Here is a 24,505-nt window from a genome sequence, read left to right as displayed (position 1 = left end):
CCACACACACACACACACACACCCCTTCTCCTTTTATTGAGATGATAGAGAACAGGTTTTATTTAAACATGTGTTAACTCCTAGAAAAGCAAGTGGATGACAAAGACCAGATTATAAACTTCATTCATTGGTCGATAGAGTCTCAAACAATTGAAGTCAATTATTCTGTAATCCATTGGGCTTCTGGCTAGATTTTATGGGAAAAAAAAAAAAACAATATAAATAGGTCAACAAATGAAGCGATGAAGTAGAGATTTTTCAGTGTTTCAAAATGATTCCCTCTATAATCTATTTTTTTTCAAAGCCAGGCACTTTAAATAATTGTGAGACCATGGCCCAAAGAGGTGTTTAAAAAGGAGAAAGAAAAGAAAGCCAACCTTTCTACACTGCCAGCATTAGCAGATCATTTCAAAGCAGAAATGGGTCATTATGCAGGAAGGCCTGCGGTCCTGTATTCCAGAGCCTCGAGATTAGCATAAACACTTCACAGATGAATATACAACATTATGCTCTCTTCTGCATTTTACAGAGAATGGAAATGCCTACTTTGGCAACGCCTTTGAAAAGTAGCAATTATAGAAAAAATATATTCAATAAGGGATTAGGGGCCTAAAAGCTATTAATGAATATTAAGGTAGTGATTCACAAAAATTGACTCCCCATCCCAGGGAACTCACAAACAGACCACTTTTCCCCAGTTGGGGGGCCAGCAAGTCCTCCTGCTAATGGGTCTGAAGCCACATGGGGCTTGCTCAGGCAAGGGAGAGCCTGATACAAAGCCACTGGCTCTCCTTCCCAGGAGAAACTGTGAGGCTCCTCCTCCAGATGGATAATGGCGACTCACTCCTGAGGTGACAGGGCTATCATTATGCACTTGGGAGAAAATTAAGGGCTGACTTAATTAAACTTAGGTAAGAAGATTCATTTATGTCAGGGTCACCCCACCAGGAAAGCGTGGGGCTCTCTTGCACAGAAACAAAGACGATAGCCAATCTGAATTTTGTGTCCCTGTGATTTTTTTTTTTTTTTTTTAAATGGGAGCATCCGTCTCTCCAATTTTCAAACATTCTTTATATTGTATTAGCATCATGGCAAGACAGCTGTTTGACACTGGTACTTAGCAGCTCCTGTACACGGGTAGGATCAGCATCAATTTGCAGTGACTTTTCTGCATACCAAAAGGTCTGCCTGCTATCAAGCCAGGGATGCCTACAAACCACAAATTGAAAGGTTTGCTAGGAAAGTTTTTTTTTTTTTTTTTTTTTTTTTTTGAAACTCACCTTCCTCAGCTAAAGTAAAATTGTCATTTTAATGGAAAGGAAGGATTTTTTTTCCCCCCCTGAGAGAGACACTCATGTCAGAGCTCACTTTTCAGTGCACTTAAGGATAATTGAAAGAAAAACTCAATTAAAATTTGGTTTCTGAGGCTGGGGAGGTGGCTCAGGGGCTAACAGCACTTATTCCTTTTGCTGAGGAAGATCTGAGTTCAGTTCCTGGCACCCAGCAGCTGGCTCCCAGTTGCCAGGAACTCCAGTTCCCCTTTATGGCTCCCATGGGCCCTTCTGTACACATGCAAACACCCACCCGCAGACGTACTCATACACATAGAAACAAAAGTAAATGAGGATACTTTTAAGGAGTGTTTGACTTGCCTTGACTTGCCATCATTTGGCCAATGATGAATTCCTTCATGCAGAATACATTTAGCATTTTTTTTTTTCTGTAGGATGTCTATGGGATGGCATTTTAAGATAACTTTCTGGTAAATAACATCTATTTTATTTTATTATGTTTTAAGATAGCACCCTAGTCTATAGTTCGAGTTGGCCTGGAACTTGCTACATAACTCCACATTGGCTTCAATATCCTAGCAATTGCCTGGTGCTCTGGAAGTGTTAGAAGCCCTGCCTTTTAAAAAGAAACACGGTTTTTGTTTTGCTTTGAAGACATTGTCTCTGCTTGGTCTGGAACTCACTATATACCCAGGGCTGAACATCTCTATTTTAACATAAAATATTTTCTTGATGTAGCAGAAGTTTTCCTATTGACCCATTTGATTTTAAGTTCAATGCTGTGCATGTTAAATATTTTTTGAGTGTCCATTTCTTCTTTATTTACATTACTCGTACGTTTCCAGAATCTACAGTTATCATTCTAAACCAGGCCTCCTGAAATTTCATCATGAACTTGGCCTGAGAACATGTTCCCGGAAGAGGTGGTTGGGAATAGATGAACTGTTAGAACACATGTGCCTTGCTACATAACAACGTAAAACCCTTCAGCCTTGCTGCTAGATTAACATGCTTCAAGTAAGTTATGACTGGTTGAATTAAGAGGGCAATTTAGCTACTCAAGATAGTGAGCATGAAGCACTTCAAAGTAGAGACCCCACAGTCGCCCTGTGAATAGCACAAGAATTACCGATGTATTTAGAAATGGTCCAGAAGGCAAAACAATAGGAAAAGTGCTCTTGGGAGAGAAGAGTGTGTTATCTTAATGTTATCATTTCTCTTTCCACCTGGCTGTATATCAATGTCTTTGGAACAGCCTGCTCAGTGGGGACCACAAACAAAGCTTTGCATATATCCTAATTCATGACTGTGATGGTCTTATCTAAATGTCTTTTTCAAGATCTCCACCCTTGACTGGCTGGAATGTGCCTAGATCCCTAGTGGGAATTACTTTGAGGCTCTGTCCTAGCACAGATGGGTGATTCCTTCTGGCTTCTCGTTCTTGGTAAGCGGAAGCCACCAGCGATCCAAGCTTCGTGCGGTTGGTTCCCCGGACTGGAACTCACATCCCTGCTTGTGTCGGTTGCTATCCCCTCTCCATGCTTCTTGCTCTGACACAGATTTCCACCTGGCCTCTCACAGGAGATGTCTGCATTTTGGAATTCCAGTCATCCTCTAAGTTCCATCCAAGTTAGACTGTTATCTTTTGGCTTAAAATCCCGAATGACTAGACTGCCTACGCAGTCCAAGATGACCTCACATGATGTAAGAGGTCCACTGTGAACTGAGGTTTATTATCAGGGAGCGCCTCTTGTTAGCATGGGCCACACACAGCTCTGCGGACACTCACATACCTTTGTGTCTTTGGCTCCATTTCTGTGCCATCAGTGTCCTCCCTAGGGCCCACTGGTTTGATAGACAAACTGGTTTGTCCTAGCACAGTGGATTAGTGACAGGTATATGAATTTCCCAAAGAGACTGGGGGCTGTTTCCTCTCCATCCCTTCTCTAATGTCTCAGGGCACTTCTTTCATTCCGTAGTTAAAAACTGAAGCCCCTGTGGGGCAGGGACCAGGCTTTTCGGGTGTTTGGGTGCCCACCAGTAGCACATGAATGAGCTATTATTGGCTTGATTATTTCATTCAGTAACAATTTCTTATACCTTGGTAAGTCTTTGACGTACAGCTCTCCATATAGGATCACACTGGTAAAAGGGTTACCAGCATTAGCCTGTTTTACTTGAGAATATCAGAAAGTTAAACATAGCTACACATCCATAATCTCTTAATACAATTATTACCATAATGCCAATCGACAAGCACTGACCCTTCCTTACTCCACAGTCAATTACTTCTCTGGCTACAAGAATAGTGGGAAAATGAGGACTTGTGAATGGGTTGGACCCAGATTTTAATCCAGCCGTGTCCCCTTTCAGCTGCATTGCCTTAGGTGAGTTCTGTTAAATTGCCCTCTTTTATAAGGTAGGACATTAACACTCAAGTTGAAAATTAAGTTTGGTTTATTACCTACCTAGTGCATAGCAGTCACCGTTCACTAAGTATGGACATGTCTTTCTATTTAAAATAAGGTGTTTTAATATGAAAATTATTTCCTGCTCCCCCAACCCCCACAACAAAATTACATGTTGATTCTCATAGCATATAAATTACTGATTAGAATTATTTATACCTAGCCAGTTCTTAATGTCTTCTTTATTCTAAGTCACAAAGTTACTGTACCACAAAAAATATCCCAATTTCCTGCAGGAACATTATGAGTAAGGTCTGCAGGGGACTAGCAATTCAAATTTAAAAAAATTAGCATTCTGCAATTGTCACTGCTATTATCTGCAAGGAACTCTGCATAGTGCATTTTAAACCAAGACGTCTGGCTGCCACGCCCATGTGAAATGCTTGAATCTTATGGTGCTTAAATATTTAATGATTCATTGGAAAAAATGTGAAACATGTCCATTTAAATTGCATATGTGTCTTCAAACCATGGTTTTAAAGTAAAAGATTTTTATCGTCTCACTTTTGCCAAGATGCCCGATCTACTACTGAAGCATAAATATTTGCTGTATTGTCACATACAATGTGACTGGTTATATATAAAATTCTGTGGCAGCTTCCAAGACCACTGTTGTTGATGAATGTCTTTTCTTTTAAGCTAAAGTGGGTTTCCTCTTACACACGTATGTATTCTTGTGTACAGACACATATATGAAGTTGTGTGTATGTATGTATTACATGTATGTAGGAACAACTCTAAATGGTTGTTCCTCAGGTGCCATTTGAATGAAAAAGAAATAAAAAGGAAAGAAAATGACTGCTTATAGGTATGGTAGAGGAGAAAGCTTTTACAGATTATGTGGGAGACCATAGCCAGACTGGGACATCTGGGAGAGTCCAAAGTAGACATGGCCAGACTGAGATGGGCCATGTTGGGAGATAGGCATAGTGGGAGGGCAAGGGAGAGGAGGAGGGCAGGGGCAAACAGGTGCAGAATCCAAGAAGCCCAAAGGTACAAAATTAGTGGGTAACCAAAATGGTTGGATTATACAGGGAAGAGCAGCCCTGGCCTCTTGGGCTGGAGAGTTCGGGACAGGGGGTATGCCAGGCAGGAGGGCCCTATAATAGGTAAGGACTGAGAGATGCAGGGAGAGACTGGCTGCCATCATCTGCTGCTGTATGTTAAATAAGCACCTCAGTCAGGTTTGCAATCTAACACCATCCACCTTGTTTTTTGAGACTGGTTCTCCAGGGGCTCAAAATTCACCAAGCAGGCTAGCTTGTTGGCTAGGGAGCTCCAAGTACCCATCTGTTTCTCTGTCCTCAACTGGGATTACAAGCATGAGCCACCAACCATGCCTGGAAGCTTTAATGAGGGTTCTGGGAGATTTAACTCATCCTCATGGCAAACACTTATGACTGAGCTTATCAGCCCAGCACCTCCCCACTCCCTATTTTAAATCTATCCTGTAACGTGGTCTACCCTTAGGACTGGCTTAGGAGATAAAACAAGGTGATCTGTAGAAGGGGGCAGTCAGGGCTGGGGAAAGTAAGACTCCGAGGATCTGGGAAGCATAGTTCTCTATTTAGTGTTAGGTGGGGAAATGAAACCAGGCCTTGGGCAAGAGGGCTGCATCAACCACAGGCCTGGGCTATATGGGTCTCAGCCTCCCATTGGCTTTAGTTGTTATACCAGTTAGCAAGAAGAGACTGCCTACTTGCAAGGTTATTTGCAGGGTGTTAAGGCTGACTGTAGAGCTACATAATGTAAGGCAGTGTTACATGTAGCCTCCCTGTGCTATGAGCTTTCATTGCTATGACTAATGCCCGAGAGAAACAACATAAAACTATAGTTTATCTGGACACGGTTTCTGGACAAGTTTGGCTAGATAAACTGAGATACAAAAAGGAGTCTAATACAGTGAAAGCAGGTAGCAGAGATGGTTCACCTCCTGGTGGCTAAGAAACAGACCCAGAGAGACCAAGCCTGGCCAAGGCATGCAGCCCCCAAGCACATACATGCCTGGCATGGCTTACTCCAACTAGGGTCCGCCTCTGAAAATTCCCATCACTTCTCAGCAGCAACACAAGCCTGCACCAATCAGTCTGAAGTGGGGGACAATGAACACAGGGTCATTTCATATCCAAAATGCAAGTGTGCTCTGTTAGGCATGGATATTCCTGGCATAATTATCTAGAAAAATAGAGAATATTTGAAAATGGGTGATAAAATGTCTCACACTGGTCTCAGAGAAGCCAGTCTGCTTTAGATAGATAGAATTAGATATGGAGAAGATGGCTCAGTCAGTCACGTGCCTAAGGCACAGGAATGATGATCTTAGTTTGGGTCCCCAACACCTGTGTATGATCAAGCTTGGAGCAGTCCTGTATGTCTTAATCCTAACCCAGGTGGATCCCTGAACTCTGGCTAGATAGTCTATGCCCATCAGAATGTCTGGTTCGGTGAGAGACCTTGCCTTGAAAAATAAAGGGATGATTCTGGAGGTTGGAGAAGTGGCAAGGACACCGGCCACTGGCTGCTCATTTAGAGATGAACCAAACTGGAATTTGTTTCACAGTATCCATGTTGAGCAGCTCACTAGTCTCAAGGGGATCAAATTCCCTCTTCTGGTCTCTCTGGCACCTGTATACACACACAGACACACAGACACAGACACAGACACAGACACACACACACACATACACACACACACACACACAAAACACACACACATAAGCACCTGCACACACACACACACACACACACACACACACACACACACACACACACGCATGATTGCAAGCAGAGTCACATTCATGCATTTGAGAAGCAGTTTGCCTTACTACCCATCATGATTTGAATGAGGTTCTTTCTACTTCAGCCCTCAAGTATTTATTGGTTCAGAGATTTCAAAGTACTGCTGAAGGCCCAGTGAGGACAGACAAGAGGATTCCAGTCCCAGCTCCTGCCCTGGAAAGGAAGATGTGTTCTCATGGCACAACCAAGTATCTCCAAGTCACACGTGGATACCAAGAGACACAGACCCAACCAAAATAGCAGGTCTGTGATGGGAGCTGTTGTCTCTGAAAGGTCGTCTCCAAAAGGGGATGGCATAAGGACAGAGAGGGCTGAAGGAGAGGAGATGCTGCTCCAGGCATTCACAGCCTGGATGGTGAGACCAGTGTGCGCGGGCTGTTAAGAATAAATGGGATGAGATCCAGGGCAGCTGGGAGCCCAGTGGTTGAGGTTAATGGCTCTGACCTTTCCCATTTGTCAACAGACAAACAATAAAAGATATCCGGGACGATGAGTGGTATTTCTAAAATGGGTTCTGGAAGCCCAACTGGCAACAGTGGTTGGAGTTGAGTGAAGAGGTATTTTAAGTATTGAGCAAAGCAATGAATCGAGACTTCAAGGTCCTTCCAAGCTTAGTGTTTATGATTCTAAAATACTGGCAAATAAAAAAAAAGTTGGGGCAACAGGAATTAGGTTAGAAAATTTCTTCAGTGACCCACAGGAAGGAATAGAATGGTGTACTTATGAGTAATTGAATGCATTTCTTTCTGAACACTGACTCCTAAGAGAGGTTGACTCTGCGCCGGGGTCACCTCTGTCACTCCATAGCCAACTCCCCTGATCAGACACTACTAAGCCTAGTCCTTTATGGCTCCTCCAGCCTCAGCGGCAGACATTCTCATGAGCAACACACAGGCAGCACACGGAAAGTCGTCAAGAGGAAGCAAGTTTACCTAGTCCTTCCTCTTGAGAACCAGGGGAAGATTCCGAATGAAGAGATCTGTTAGGCTGACGAACCACACCAAACTGGGGGAACTGGACATAAAGGACAGTTGGAAGATTGCTAATAAAGAAGCAAGTTTAAAAATTGGCTCTTGGTGCTTACTCCCTGTTGGAAGCAATTAGCTTCTGCTACTCTTTCTTAGACCACTTCCAGTTTGTTGACATAACTTTGAGCATTCCTTATGGTGGATGGGGCAAACACAAAACAAAAATGTAATGGCAAACAAACAAACAAACAAACAAAAGAATTCCAGACCCAGAAAACAGTAAGCACTGGCTACAGGCAAGCCCATGACTCGAACAACACAATTATTATCATTTCCAGACCATCTTTATTCTGGAAGATATGTGGTTTTCACTTATCCCTAAAATGACTTTTCCCACATCTGTAATAAACATTTGGTGATATTCCACTCCATAAATAAAGAAAAAAGTGCATATTATAACTACACCATCCCAAATTGGCATTTTTCAGTGTCTTTGTCCAACAAGTCAAGCAAAGCAACCAGGTACTGTTACTGCATTAAAGCTATATGTACAAGCTAGCAGAACTCTAATAACAAGTGAATAACAACTTTGGTGGGAAAATAACAGTTACTGAGCCTTTTGAGTGTGGAGTGAGGGAGACTGGGAAGGTTGAAGGTCAGTAACAGGCTGTGTTCTAGGGTCACTCAGAACCACACCACGCACAGACATGACTTGGTGCAGGTATGCACAAATAAGAATAGTGATGTAAGAGTGTTAGGGGAGAATTCCCAGGTGCTATCAAAAGGTGGCAAGTAGGGAAAAGGTTGTTTCTCATTGTGGTATGGAAGGCAAATGTACAGTCTGAGAGCCAGGGATAATTTACTTTGACAACTATAATTTAAATGTGTTTGGATGTACCAGGCTCATGGGCATAATTTATAATATCAACTAGGTGTGACTTTCCACCAATTACAAATTAAACTAAGGTGCTCAGGCACCACTGTCTGGATAGCCTGTCTGAATGCTTAGACTCCATTCATATGCACGGGTTAGAGACATTCCAGGTGGGTCCATATTAACAAGTGGGCATGGAGCTACACAGCTGGCATGCACCAGATGTGTCAAATGCATAGCATACAGTGGAAACTGAGATGTTAATAGCCTTGAAATTTCAGCCTTGGGCAGCAGTGCCTTTTAAAGATGAGCAGTTGTACCTTTATTTATATACTCTGATTTCTTTCCTTCCTTCATTGTCATCCTTCTTCCCCTCTCTTCCTCTCTCTTTCTTCCAGACAGGGTCTTGGTGTGTAAGGGTGTGTGTATTCTGGCAGGCTTAGAACTCCATACGTAGACCAGGATGGCTTTGAACTCAGAGATCCTCCTTCCTCTGAATCCTGAGTGCTGGGATTAGAAATGTGTGCCACCATGCCCAGTCTATGATTTTTCTTAATGGACATAGGGTACTTAGCTTAGGGTTTGTTTTACTGGCTACGTGTTTCTTGATTCTGAAAGCAGCAGACACTTGCATACATGCTTTAAAAAATAGAATATAAAACTGTAAACAAAGAAAGTCAGGTCCTATGTGCCCATCCCCCAGAGCTGATGGGTACTGCCAGTTACTACTCCTTCCTAGGTGTGTGTGTTGTGCACCCGTTCTCACTGGGAACCATACAGAAAGGGTGTGTTAGAGTCGGAGCACCATTTGTTGCTCCTAACTCCCTTTGAACTAAACACTCCCTGACTGTGAGGAGGTGGCAATGTGGCAACATTCTGTCTTTGCCTTTTTATTCTCAGAACACAAGAAACAGAAATGCCTTAAGTGACTCAGATGTAGCACTTCCCTGGGGCATTTTTTAGACACTTGTTTATGACAAACTGCAGCCATAGTGGCCAATGAGAAGGCACTTTTATGAAGGAAAAAAAAATACTTGCTGCAAGGGGAATTCCCTGTGAGAATCCCATTCAACACCTCGGCTTTGCTGTGTGCGTGTGGCACCTGCTGCCGCTCTGTGGAGCAGTTAAACAACTCTCCTGCTCCTGGGGTGGCTCTGAACCCAAATTGCTGGTGCCACATGATATCTAATGAGTGAGTTGGGTTTTTCCCCTACCTTAGATCTTTCTTATTCCCCTCCTATTAGATATTCTACATGTGGAATAAGGCAGGAGATGTGAACACCAGGCAGACTTAGCGGCCTGAGCACCTGGAGGAGCCTGTGTGAAAGAGAAGGGAACGCCCTGGGAAGGTAGCCACATCCCCTTCCCACGTCACCAGGGAAATATGGTGGGAGGACCAGGGGGTAGCACTGCCCCTCCTGCTAAGCCAAGAACCTGGCATACTGGGCAGAGTGAGGGCTGATCCACTCACCTGGTGAAATAAATAACCCACTTCCTATTAAGGGCCCAGTCTTCACCGCAGTGTGGATGTGCCACCTAGTCTGGAGGGAAGGAGAGAAAAGTGGAAATTGGTCCCATCTGAAGAATTGACTTTGGTTTAGGCGCAATCACGGGGCTAGACAGGCCACTCTGGGAAGGCTGTGGGCTTCCTGGGACAAGCCTGGTGTCCAGACGTGTCAGCTGGGCACACAGAAGCCATGGAGTACCTGTTCATGGCAGACAAGAGTGATCTGCAACAGTAACTGTGTGCTCTTCTTTTGTTTAAAACCAATCAGGGGCTTGGGGAGTTAAGTGAATGGGCTCCAATCCCATAGCTGGAACCCACCATCCCCTGCACGGTGCCATATCACTGGCCATCAAATCTGTGGAGACGCTGTCTCCTCATTTCTTCTTCTGGTGGGAGCCGGAACCCATACGGCATTGGACCATTTCTGGTATTTCCTGCAATGAGAAGGCAGAAAAGGGAAATGATACACTGCCCATCCATCGTTCTGACATTTACAAGGCACTGCGTTCCCTAGGATACTGAGAAGAGAAAACCAGCTGTTTTGGTGTCATCTTTATTTCAACATTAAAAAGACACATAACACGCAGAGTCCAATTTTAGCTGTCAATAGTAATTTTGACACAGAGTAGAAGTTTGTAGCATGGTTCGGTCCATGAGCTTTACTTGATTCAGTCTCAGGTTCTTGATTCTCAGTGCACGGTGACTCTGTTGCTCTCCCATGCTCCATGGTTCCCATCATGTCTTAAGGGCTGCTTTCACTGTTTTTATGACCAACTCAACTAACTCCTCCATAGCCCACTCCTATCCATGCTGGCTGGCCTCCCCTTTCCTCCCTGTAAACTGCTGGTACTGCCAGTCTGGGCATCAGAAGCACACCTGGCTGAGACACATGAGTCCTACCTCTCTGGAGATGAAGGGTGGCACACACAATGGAGACCAGGAGCAGAGTTAACTGACCCAGTGGCAGTGTGACATAGTGTCTCAAGCCAATAGCCTATAGCAACTCATTGCACCCTGTGTCCCTCCCCTCACCCAACACACACACTTTGCTAGCTGACACACAACAATATAAACACAATAGTTACAGGCCACATGCCTGAGAGGGAGGCTCTCCAGGCTGTAGACACACAGGCAATGAGTCTAAGCACATCAGCTGGTATGTGGAGGCATGCTCTGAAAGACACATACATGCTCCTTGATCTTAAACCCTCACGAAGGAACTTTCATACCCTCCGCTGGATAAAGGTAAGTAGGTGCCACCAAAGTGCCATACCTTTTCACGCCTGGATCTGTGAGCCCTACTAACTGGCTATGAATCTTTCTCTCATCTCCTGTATCACCAGTCTCATTCCCTCTTCCAACTTTAGGTCAGCCCTAAAGTCCTCCCCTAATACCAACTTTTTAGCGGTCAGCCATTCTCTGTTAAATTGTCCTCACTCGACAGCTGCCACGTTCTGCCAGATAGTGTTGGCATCTGTGTGCACCTCTGCTTTCTCCTATCAGGGACAGAAGCTCTGGCGGTGATAGGGGACATCTCTGATGCTTCTCACCCCTTAGGACCTGCATCAGACCTACATACATAGCTGCTGTCAAATAAGCAGCGTCTTAACCACACTTGCTTATGATTTCCAGAGTGATCCGTCGTGGCTAGACGTCATCCACCTCAACTCAGGGCTGACGTGGCTGGTTCAGGGAGCAAAGGCTTTGGACTCCCTGGCCAGATGGCAGGGTTCTTAAGAAGGACAAGTGTTCCCTCTGAATGAGAGCAAGTGGGCATGCACTCAACCCTTGACCTTGTGATCCTTCTCGCTCATTCTCCACAAGTGGTTTTTGTTTTGTTTTGTTTTTTCAAAGACATCTCATTTATGTTCATACTGACAAAGCCAGGTGGTGGGGAATGGGGACTATCACAGCTATAGTGAAGTATCAGAGAAATAGGGGAAATTGATTTCTGAAATCAGGGATTGAAGAGTCAATTCAATCCATGACTGGAATTTTAGTTGTCAAAGAGAAGTTCACAAAAGGAAGTCAAGACACTTGTATGCTTTTATGTCTGTGTTGTCCAGGGATCCCAATGCTTACTTCTAATGGCCCTTCCTCTCCTGTAGAGAGATTAAGACCATTGTCTTAAGCCTGTGGATTACTTCTTGACTTGAACAACCAAAGTGAATAGGAAAGGTCGTGGACCCATATTCATTCCTGATAATGAGCCTTTACTTCATGGCCTTTTAGTACAGCAAAACGCATGTCACTGTCTTAACCTACATCACAGATGACAGAAAATAAACACACTTAGGAACCTTCACCATAAACAGTTTATGAATCTTCAAGATTTAAAGTTTCACAGGATACAGTTTTGCTGTCTTTATGAAGGAATTTGTCTTTGTTCAAAAGGGTGCATTTTTGAAATGGCAAATTCATGAATCAAATCAACACGAGTTTATTGCTTAAAATTGCTTTATGTACCCAGATCCAAAGCCTACTTTGCTGTTTATGGCCGCTTTTAACAAGGAATTCTTAATTGCACTTATGAACACAGGCCAATCAATCTTTGACAGCCCACTGCACATGGAAAAGGACTCAGTTAGAACGAGCTGTGGGGAGAATCAGGAGCAGCTTCAACGTGGCAAAGCTGCCACCAGGCCATAGGCCACAAACCAGAGCAAGTGGGAAGTTCTTCAAGGAAACCAGTGCTCTCTGTTGTATTTCTATGGGAGGATCCATAATTGCCTTTGGGAGGACTAATGATGGAAAGAGAACAATGAGTTAGGGGGCAGAGGATGAGGGTCCCACAGGTGCAGTGCTCTCCCCTCCTCCCCTCCCCCTCTCACCTTCTCTCTAGACTCACTTGCAGGGCATTCAAGGATAACTAAGGCTTAGCCAACAGAAGGAATGCCACACAGTGACTAGAGGACTCCCAACCCTATCCACTCAGAGGTATGAAAGTCACTCCATTTATTTATAGAGTCCTTTCAAGGGCTCCTGTTTCACTCAGCTTTTGTTCCCAATCTTGTCATCCCAGTCCCACTGATGGGCCAATTAAAAGACAGTGACATGTTAGCAAAACAGCTCAGGTCATTTGGCCAGTACAGATGGGAGCCATCCTGGAGCCAAAGTTTTCTGACCTCTTACAACCTACCCAACTGCCATCACTTCTGAACCACTGAACCCCATGCCTTCTCACCATGTCTGACCTGCTTCCTTCATGGATATGTGGACTCATGCTATGTGAACACAGAGGACCAGGGAAGTCCAGTCTAAGCCCACAACGCTCATGAGCCCTAGTTAATATTAAAGACACAGGTCTAAAATACCACCTCGTGTTTCATTAAGTTCTAATGCAAACCAGAGTAGTTTGGTTCTATAAGAGCACCACAGTGCTACAGTTTCTATCAGCACTGCAGCATCAACTCAGGCTTCACATTCTGTGTAGTTTTAAAAATCCTTCAAACTCAGTTTCTGGTAACTGCCCTCCTATCTGAATTGCTTATTTCAGGATCTATACACTATCCCACTCCTGACCCTATTTAGTTTTTAAGCAGCTTTCAAGTGTAAATAAATCTCTGATATTCTAAGAGGAATTTTTAAGTCAGGTGTCAGTCAGTCATCCATCTGCTGCTTGCTATGTGTGCTGTGGGTCAGCACGGTGCTGGGACAAGGGTCCAGTCCACTTTGCAATCCCGTCCCTTCCTTTGCATTGATTTTTAAGCACATTTCTGTGGTTTCCAACCACCTGCATCATCTACTACTGATCTCCCTGTTCAGGGACCTGCAGACATGTCTCAAAGCATCTCAGTCTCTGATATAAGCTCACATTTCTTAGGGATAAGCACAGGGCCTGGGCTGGCTTCATATGAGTGGAAGATGTCTCCAGTTTCATAAAGGGAACATGCTAGTGGAGATTCAGAGATGGCTACCTGGGTCTGTCTGGGATTCGTGGACATGCCCCACATAAGACACTTCATGAAGCAGGCCCTGGTTGGTTCCTGTGTAAGGGGAGCTGCTGACCAAGGGGGCTGCTGGCCTTCCACTGCTCTGGAATATAACCCCCTGACAAGATCCTTTCTCTCATTGATTACAGCTGTTCTCAACATAAGGGTCGTGAATTGCATATCAGATATCCTGCATATCAGATATTTCTATTACAACTCATAACAGCAGCAAATGTATAGTTAAAGAAGTAGTAACAAAATCATCTTACGGATGGAGCCACCACGACGTGAGGATCTGTATTAAAGGGTCACAGCATTAGGAAGGTTGATGGAGAGCCGGTGATCTATAGCTACATGTCTTTATAGCTATAGAAGCTTCCCTTATGTTGGTCTTAGTTTCCTAGTTTATGAAATGGGATGGTGAGGGTGGCTCCCTCAGGAGACTTCTCAGAGGAATAGACAGTGCATATACATCACTTAACAGCATGTAATAACTGCTTGTCACATCCCTAATGCCATCAGGAATCATACAGAATGTCTGTGTTTGAAGAGAACTAATGCCATGAGATATACACAAAATGAAATCTCAAGATTAGTTAACTTTAAAAAATTTTAAAAATATTACCTTATCCTATATGCATCAATGTCTTGCCTGCATACATGCCCATGTAAGAGTGGGAGATCCTCTGGAACTGCAGTTACAGACAGTTGTGAGCTGCCATGTGGGTGTTGGGAATTGAACCTGGGTCCTTCAGACAAGCAGCTAGTACTCTAACCACTGAGCCATCTGTCCATCCCCAATTAGTAACTTCTTAATGAAAGAGTCCAGTTGTGTTTGTGGGTGCTTTTAGCAGTGATTTGTCGATGTATGGAGCTATTAGCTAGCAAACCTTTGCTTTCTAAGAAATGAATAGCAAGAGGTAACTAATATACATCACTGGGCAGTATGTTTTTGGAAGATGGAGGAGCCTTTGCGCTGTTGGGAAAGTCCAAGTGTCCCGGATGGACCCTTCTTCCATTTAGTTAAATCACTCATTGACCATTTATAGGCCCAGATGAAATGGTCAGGCTCTGAAGAGCCTGGCAACAAATATTAGCATTTATGAGACTCACCCCACGTCCCTGCAAATGGAGGTCAGACCCCAACCTCGCTCAAAGAAACAGCAGGCATGCTTCAAAGGGCCTCAGAAACACTGCTCAGCTTAAGATGACTTAGCTCGATTACAGCACCAGGAGTGAGCTCATACAATTTACTGATCTGTGGTTCTTGATGGAAAAATTTCAGTTTTCTACCCTTATGTATAATGCAGTAACCTGTATATTTTATGGCTAAAGGAAGGGAAGCAATTTTCTCCGGATCAAAATTGCTGAAGAGGCTTGAGAGCTGACTGCCATTCCCCTACTAGTCACTGGTGTAAACAGGGATGTTTAGTTTGCTGGTGTGCACAGGTCTGCACATGAGCCAAGCACTCACACCATTCAAATTATACTACCGTGAAGTCACAGAACGGGATCATATCTTTTCCTTAAATTGGAGGGCTGGACAGGAAAAAAAAAAGGGGGGGGGCGGGGGGAGAAACTAAATAAACTGCTAGCAGTCTGTGGTTTATCTGTTGAGAAACAGTAACATGGACTCCTGTGCACTCTTTCAAGAATGTTACTTTATTAGAATTGCAAAGGCTCCTTAAAGGCCAGCTGCTAAGTCATTTACTTAAAAGGCCAGAAAGGTCTGCAAGAAACCCCTACTTCAACAGTTTAGAAAGATGATCTTTGAAGAGGGTGGGTGCTTAGGTACAACTTTACTTTCGGGGTTGTTAATTATCATATGATCTCTGTCAAAATGGTCAGTAGTCCACCTAAAGCCACGTGACTTTCATACATATGCGCATTTCATGATGGCTTGAAAGAAGGGTAACAGACAGTCACAACTTCAACACTGACATTTCCATCTTGCCAACCAACCCATCAAGGCAGCCAACTGTAAACCTCAATGGGCACCTGGGATCTCAGAGGTAACAGCTCTGAGATGGAGCAGCATGACTCTGCTATCATGTGGTTCTCTTCCCATCAGAGGGTTGATGCGACGGCCATTTGACACAAGTGGCTTAGGAACAACAGGCAAGGAAGCTACTGAGTAAATTAACTGTCAGGTGCATGATGGTTATTGTTCTTTTAATAAAGATTCAGCATACAGTTTATCTTGGCTACATGCCCACCTAAGCATTAACATCCTTCCTTTGGGAGTATATGACTTGATCAATTTTTATGAACCGCATATGTGAAACTAAACACATAGGAAGAAACACAAATGTCCAGAACTTAGAAGCCCCCATTCCTTCCTCCCAGAAGGGCATGCGGGTTCCTTTCTTGTTTTATCAAGTTTAAAATACTCTGATCTCTTCATCCTTGGATCCTTACAGCCATGTTCTTTCCTTTAAAGACTCTGGGTTGCCTAGGAGTCCTCGCCTCCCCACCTCGTCTCTAGCTTCCCTTCCCTTCCCCTGTCTTGTATTTCTGTGCCAATTTCTAACACACGGGTTCATTTTCACCCACGGTATCCACAAAGGAATTCATAAAAGTGAGTCTGAGGGGCTTCATTCTGAACTTTACATTTGTGAAAGTCGTCCACATTGCTCTGTGTGATCTTGGTCCTACATCTTTTTTACAGGTGAAGAATTGAGACAGTAGGATTTTAGGTAACTTACCGAAGACACAAGGCTCAAGCCCCCTTCCCTCTCAGTGCCCCAAGGATGTGCTAGTTTCTCAGTTAACACCATGATCATCACCAGGATGTCATTGTCTTATTGGAAACTATGGTACTGGGTCTGTTTGAAAGCACTAGGAACCCTAAGATTCCCCATAAGTGCCAGATTTTATTCAGGACTCCTGGATGTCCCTCCTGAAGTTAATATCCCCTTTGAGAAAGATTAAGGCACAGCTATACCCAGTCAGCATAGGTAGTTCGCTGTGGTTTCTGAAAGCACAGAGTACTTCTGACTTCCTACAGAAACATGGAGGAACAAGAAGGAAGTGGCTGACTGAAAGCTGAACAACAGATTCCATTCTCACAAGGACTCACTACAACAAGAGAGACTTATTTTAAATGAATGGTTAAAGATTTTAATGTAAAAATACAAGGTAAAAATGTTTAGAAACCCCGTCTTAAATCTCATCAAATTTTTATCCCTTTAGTGGTTTATTGTGAAGGGTTTCAGTGAATTTGAAAATGGGTTTTAAAGGCTTCTACAGACAGTTAATAAGGCTTTAGGAGCTTCTAAAGTATCTTCAATCTGTAACGAGATGCTTTTTGTTAGTAATCCAGAGGTGCCTTGGTTTATCCAAGCATATAAACTGAATCTGAAGGTTCAAAGAGACTGCCCGCCTCCAGGAAGACCTTTTCTTCTCCCATTCTTTTGGACTTTTCATTTTTATACTGGAAATCATTTAGGGACATTCATTGGATAAATACATACAGTCTTATAGAAAACTAGCCATAGACCCAAGGACAGAAGCCACGTTGTGTCCTTCACTCCAAGTGGCTAATAACAGGAGGCGATGCAGACAGAGAAATGGAGACACATCTTCAGACATGGGTGTGAGGCTGTAAGTAACAATGGGAAATAGAAACTTAAAGGTAAAATACAGAAGTCAACTTTGTGCTGTGGGTCTATGAAGAGTAAAACATAAGAAGTGCACCCAGCCGATGCCAGAGGATGAACGCCCTTTAGCATTCTGAAGTCCAGTCCTCTCAGATGCTGTGGGGTTGGGCTTGGCTGCTCCCCACTGCTAGCTCGGCTGCATTTGCTGGAGTCCTAGAGGCCCCCAAGAGTTTCCTGATGCCTGATCCAGACTTCTCAGGTATTCAAGGCCTCCGTTTACTCCGACATCTGCCTGGAAGAGACAGGGGCTTTCCACTGTCTGTTTAAAGCTGGTTTTCTTGAAGGTAGGTCTTTGGTGTGATGGATGAGGGCAGACAGTGAAGTCTAGTGGTCTCGGGGCCTAGAGGGGAGGTCTCATTCTTAATTCTTGCTTCCTGATCTTGGAATTGTATCCAACGAGGATGTTTTAGTTCCACTATTTATCAAGGGAGAGGATAGTTGGGGGGTGTAATATAGAGTATAGTAAACTGAGATAAAAAATGTAATAGCATTAGGTCCTTCTGAGACACAGTGAAGCTAGACCCTGCTGCTGCCCACTGCCCGCTATGTCCTTCATCTTCAAAGCATGGTGCTGGTTTTAGCAGCCCTGAACCTAGGCACAGCAGTTTCCAACCAAGAGGGACCAGTTATCCAATGGAGGCAGACTCAAGCTGAGAACCTAGCCATTTAACAACATCTGTAATGCAAGAGTTCTAAACAAAGCTAGATGGTCTTAGGCATGGCATGGGCTTGCTATAACTCTACCAGGAGCTTAGACAAGTCACTCCTCTCTGGACCTCATACTCTTCATGTGTAACTGTGAGGGTTAGCCCAGCCTCATGATCGTTCCACACTGAGGTTCATGAGCCCATCACCAGCTCGCAGTGGGTGTTCAGGGCTGGCAGGTCTCCCTGGATAGCACACATTTGCCCTGTCTGCTACCTGCAGCGGGGTAGCCTCTCCGGAGAGTGGTGCTTGGTTCTGACTTTTGGTGGCTGGACAGGAAACCACTATGCCGTGCTCTTTGGCAGTGTTCTCTAACTCATTTGGTCTCGTTCAGTGCCCTGCTCCAACACCCTGTAAACATTTATAGTTACTTTATATTTTTTTATTGGAATATTTGGATAGCAATGCCAAAGGTAATAGAAAATTCAATTCTTGTGACGTTAATACATTATATTATTAAGATAATTTGTCAATACTAAGAAAGAACCATCAAAATATTACCAAGAACTCAATTCCAGACTTCATTTGGATTCTGCCAATTTTCCTAGGGTTTTGTTCCGTAGACCAATCCAAGGGATTACAGTCCACTTAGTTTCTTGGTTTGTGGGAGTTTCTTAGTCATTCCTTTTTTTCCTATGACCTTGACTGCCTGGCTAGACACCCAATAGATATTAGGTTTGCTTGATGGCTGGCCTCTTAATTAGACAGAAGTTCCAAGTTTTAACAAAGTAAAAAAAAAAGCCACAGAAATAAAGCATACTCTGTGTACACATCAAGGACATATGTCACTGACAGGACGGGCCACTGGTAAGGCCAAACAAACCCTAAGGACTGTTTTGTCAAGTACAATTCTCCATTGTACATTTTGTTGGGATTTATTTTTATCTGTTTTATTTATGTGTATGTATATGTGTCTGTCTGTGATTATCTGTACATATGTGCAGATGTCTGTAGAGGCCAGATGAGGGTGCTGGTATGCTGAAGCTGGGGTCACATGGGGTTCTGCCATGCCTAAGATGGATGCTGGGAATTTAATTCTGGTCCTCTGCAAGCAGCAAACACCCATAAATGCTGAGCTGTATCTCTAACCCCATTGTAAGAACTTCGTTTGAGTTCCAAGAGGATATAGCTTTGACCTTTGCCTCTACCAGTCCCCTGGGTAAGCTGGAAGTGGGCAGACAGGGCACTTCGCACGAGACTTGCCATCTAGCTACTCAAGCTTGGGAATGAGCAGCAAGTGGTGGAGCCACTTCGAGCCTTCACAGGGCTCCATCTCTGATGTCCCAGTATGGTCACTCCTTCCTGCTCTCTGCGTGGGAATCACCAGGGAACTTGGTTAAGAAATGGATTTAGGGTTGGTGGGGCTGCCAGTAAGCCCAGACACTCAATTTTTACTGCACTCCTGTATGACTATGAATGTGAAGTATACTAGCCATTGAGACCAAACATCTTTCTATTGAAACTAGGCAGTCGGATTCTCTCAGTGCCTGCAGTTGCCAGAAGGTGGAGGCAGAGGCCTACAACACGGTGTCTGTAGATGAAAACTAGGGCACATTCCAGTCAGCAGAGCATTCCGCATTGTAAGCAGAATCAGGGTCATTTTGAACCAGATGGGCTCTACAGAAGATGCTGCACAGAATATTAGGGGGTTGTTTACTGTCTAGATGGTCTGCGAGTCATCTGCCAGCATCTAGCAGGTTCCATGTCACATCACAGTTCTTCCCCAGCAAAGACTAACAAGGTACTGGGAAAGAGGCCATAGATCCTGGGATTTCTTATCAGTTCCAGAACCAGAATTCATTTTTGCTCATGTGCACATGCCTTGTGCTGTCTGCTCCAGTCTGTAGCCCCCTTACGACCCTAACTCCAAGTCAGAAAGACGAACCCATGTAACCTGTGGTGACTGTCAAGACTGAAGGCTGTAAGGACTGTAACAGTGAAGGATGTAAGCCTAAGTGCGGTGGTCACCACTAACTGGCTCCCACAGCCACTCCGACCTGTACCAGTTACCGCTCTCACTGCTGTAACAGCATTACTGGCAGAAACGACTTAAGGGAGGAAGGATTCGTTTTGCCCTGGGCTTCAGAGTTCAGTGCAGGGCTGCTTGGCTGGCACCACATGCTTGGGTAGAACATGGTAGCAACAGAAGTAAGAGGCAGAGGGCTTTTCCTCCTGCTGGACAGGAAGCAGAATAGGGCAAAACAGGAAGGGGCCAGGTCAGGACATAATTATCAAAGACACACTCCGGGGACCTACTTCTTTCAACCAAGCTGCACCTCATACTTTTTTAGTACCTTGTAACACTGCAGTCATATTATAAATTCCGCAGTCCTAGTTTAGATCCATCAAGGGATTAAACTACTCAGTTATGCAGCACACACACAGGTGTGTTATACTAATGTGGAAATTTCCTTTGTTAAAACTGCTCTTTATTTCTGTGCATCTGTGTGAGGTTTTGTGAATGTATGGACACCACTTGCATGCTGGGGCATTCTCCAGAAACAGGCATTGGATTGCCTGGGCCTGGAGTTACATATGGTTGTGAGTCAACCTGTGAGTGCTGGGAACTGAACCTGGGTCCTTGGCTAGAGCAGTGGGCATTCCTAATGGCTGAGCCATTCCTCCAGCCCTTGATCTAGGAATTTCTTAATTTAAACACGTTTACAATCAAGGTTCGCTGTCACACCTCTCTCTGTTCATCCTTTCTCGGCCCTCCTACCTGCTCTGGTCCCACTCCTTGTGCCAATCCAGAGAAATGTCAGACAGAAGGAAAGGAGGAAGAGAGACCAGGTTAGACTGGGTTGCTCAGCTCTCCCTGTGGCAACGCCTGATACCCTGGTGGTTCAGAGAATGGACAGCTGTGGAAGGCAGTCAGAGTGTGGTCTGACTTTTTTTTTTTCCCATGCAAAGCACTGGACTGACTAGAACTTCAGAACAGAGTATTCCATGAGTTTTAAAAATTTGCAAAGCCCCTTTCACCCAATGGTTTTTGCCAGGAGAATTCAGTGGCTTAGCCTGCGATCTCAAGTAGCTGCTGCTGTCCTGCCCTGGTGCAAGTTCAAGGTACCTGCCCTGGACCAGATGCCTGTCCCTTTCCCCAGTCCAAATGACGACGCACTAATCTTTACTGTGGTGTATTTTCAGGTGGAGGCTTTTGTGGGTGGTTAGAGGAAGCCTCTACAATGGGGCTCGTGCCCTTGTAAGGGGCTGAGGAGGTCAGAGCTTGTGGTCTGCCATAGGCACAACGGGGAGGTTATCACCCTAGGCAGGGGAACCACACCAGAGTCCAGTCACCCTAGCTCTTGGAACTCAAATAGGGGAAGTAGGAAGCCATAGACTTTGAAAATACAGCTCGGTCTGTTATGAATCTCATGAATTTGCCTGGGCCCTAGAGTTCTTAACACATTTAGAAGCAAGAAACAGACTGACAGATGAGATATCATGTATATGTATATGTATGCTCTTAAAAGCCTTAAATACTCCCACTAAACATTCTTTGAAGACCACAAGCCTGAGCAGTGTATAACTACATGTCCAGATGTATTGACATCAATGCACAATTATGGAGATAACCCCTGACCTGGGAAATTGTCCCCAACAGTCTTACTGGACCAGAGAAGCAGGGCTGTTGTTCAAATCTATCATTAAAGCTAAAATCCCTCTGGGCATCCATCTCTTTCAGGTGGAACCCTGGCCACAACAGTGACATAGTCAATCACAGGGCTAGGCCAACGGCTCTAAGCAAGGACAGTCCAAGGTAGAGATCCACAAGAAAGAAAGCAGCTTCCACCTTATGGCCTCATTCTTTGCTGGGCCAAAGCAGCAAAGAAAGAAGGGCAAAGAAGACACACACGGTCAGGAGCCTGACAGCCAGCCAAAGAGGCACTCTGGAGACAGTGTGGTGTTCACAATTTTCAAGTGGTAAGACCTGGCAGAGAGCTTGGAAGGTGAGGACGACCCACGCCTGTGTGGATAAGCTATGAGATGAGTAGCCTTGAGAGACCTTCTGAAGAAGTACACAAACAAGCAGAAGCCTTAGTCCTTAGCCTCTAGAGCTCTGCCATTCTATGCAGGTCAGTCAGCCCAGAACTGATGGCTAAAGCCAGCTCTATGATGTGATAAACTCTCCTTAAAGGAACACATGCTTCTGCGTGTGATGGCATTGAACCTAACCCTGAGTCTGATTCCCACTTTCTGAGTGGCCTTCTAGGTCAGATAAACTCATTCCTACCCAGAATTCTGACCTTGTGTATGATAAGACTTGTGCATCTGTGCACATCTCTATATATGCATGCATGTTCTTGCATGTACTTGTGTCTTTGTGCATGCATTCTACATGTGTATCTGCATTAACATATAGAAGAAGAGGCTGCCCTGAGACTAAAGCATAGCACCTTCAACAAACACATCCTCCCATGGGTTTCCCAGTGGCATGTATGTGCTCTTAAAATAGCCTGCTTCTAATTGCCTCAGACTGGTGAGAATTAATCTCAAAAATGATTTTGAGATGTTCTGTATTACTGAGATTTGACAGCAAACAATGCTATGAGTTACTCCTAAACACCTACTCATTATTATCAGAAAAGTACAGTGTACATTATGAACAGAAAGGGAAAAACCAGACCTTAAGATGCTAGGCAGCTGAAGGTACAGATGAATGGATGGTAAATTACTCCCTAAGCATTTTTGGTGTGATTTGGTCCTATAGAAGGTTAGTACTGGGAGGCCTCCCTACAGTTTCAAGAGAAAAAAAAAAAAAAAAAAAAAAAAAAGAATGATTTCAAGAAAAAAAAAAAAAAAAAAAAAAAGGAAGATTTGATAAGGTTTGTGAGGTATCATTATGCATGCTTAACCCCAGGGGAAACAGAGGTTAAAGGTCAGCCTTGGTTACACAGCAAGCCCCAGGCCAGCCTGGCCTATATTACCATCCTGTTTAAAAGTAAAAACCAGAACATTGGGCAGAGTGTAGAAAAGAGATCCTGTGAGTGGAATCTAGAAGATCATAAACATTTCAGAGTTTCGGGACGAGGAAGCTAAATTCCAGAATGCCCTTACCCCCTTAGCGGTCTGTCCCAGCAGCATGGCCCTCAGCGGTCAGGCTCTCACTCAGCAGAATCCAAACGTCACCTGCCAAGCCTGAGGTAATCACAGGACCTGGCTCTATGGCTTTTTGGCTGAGGTGTGGAACCACACAGCGGGTGTGGAGGCACAGCTGAGTTTGAGCACAGGCTTTTCCTTTATGTTTGCCCTCAGACAACTTTTTGGTGCTGGTCCTCGGCTTTCTTATTTGTACAATGAAGAAATCTGGGGAATGCACAAGTGCATTCTGAAGGCCAAGTGAATTTAAGGAGTCTGTCACCCAACCTGAAGGAAACCCCTGAGTCTGGTTCTCTGTTAATTCCCTTCCACGTGCGCTCTCCCTCTCCCTCTCTCCTCCACTATCTGCTCAGTCACACAAGTCAAGGCACACCCTTGATATGCCCTCTACCTCAGCATCTTCCTATCCTACCCATCAGCAAAGCCCAGGGATTTTAACAAGTGGTCTCACAGCCCCCATGCAGCAGCAGGTTTCAGCCGACTGATCCTGTGTTGCTTTCAAACCAGGAGCATGAGGCTCCCTTGCCCTGAACTTACCTCACTCGGACCAGTGGCTCAACAAAATGTTACTAAAAAGCAGAAACTGAGGAGGGTGCATAGAGAACATACAGAGAACATTTGAGTTAAAAAAAGAAAACAAGGTCAGGCAAGGTGGTATATACTTTTAGTTCCCATGCTTGGGAGGCAGGTAGGGCTCTGTGAGATCTGGGGCAGTCTGGACTATGTAACCAAGTTCTAGGCCAGCCACAGTGACATAGTGAGACCTTTATTCAAGAAAGAAAGCACAAGAAATCAAGAACAAAATAGATGGGTTTGTTGCTACAAATGCAACAGTTTCCAAGCTTTTCCTTGGATCTGGAGACAGCCAGTAAGGGCATTTGACTTGGCTAAGGGCCCACACCTGTTTTCAAGATAACTCTCTCAGGGTACAAAGACTAAGGGCAGTTAAGCCCCAGTGAGGAGAGCTGCCAACATGACTGATCGAAATGGAATGTGAGCCTATGAGTCATTTGTAGCTTTAAATACTATAGAGAAAAGAATTTGTAAAACATGCCCAAACAGCCTGGCTTTGATGTGGTGAACTCTTTTAAAACCACATTGTTCAAATTTATGCTAAAATGCAAAGCCTTCATGTTTACAATGGTGTTATTGGAGGAACATGGCAAAAAAAAAAAAGTACAACTGTTCAATTTAAAGGCAAGAC

General features: G+C 44.3%; 1 protein-coding gene across 1 annotated transcript in view; it reads right to left on the bottom strand.

Annotated features, from left to right (window-relative positions):
- Positions 1–7,852: 7,852 nt before the first annotated feature.
- Positions 7,853–24,505, bottom strand: part of Rhbdd1 (rhomboid domain containing 1) — a 117,705-nt gene continuing 101,052 nt past the window's right edge. The window contains exon 7 of the mRNA XM_021198360.2: positions 7,853–10,342. Coding sequence (XP_021054019.1) covers positions 10,248–10,342 — 95 coding nt within the window. The 3' untranslated portion in view covers positions 7,853–10,247. The remainder of the gene's footprint in view (positions 10,343–24,505) is intronic.

The sequence above is a fragment of the Mus pahari genome, chromosome 5 (genome assembly GCF_900095145.1).
Source record: "Mus pahari chromosome 5, PAHARI_EIJ_v1.1, whole genome shotgun sequence".
Lineage (NCBI taxonomy): Eukaryota > Metazoa > Chordata > Mammalia > Rodentia > Muridae > Mus > Mus pahari.
This window is presented reverse-complemented; position numbering and strand designations above follow the sequence as displayed.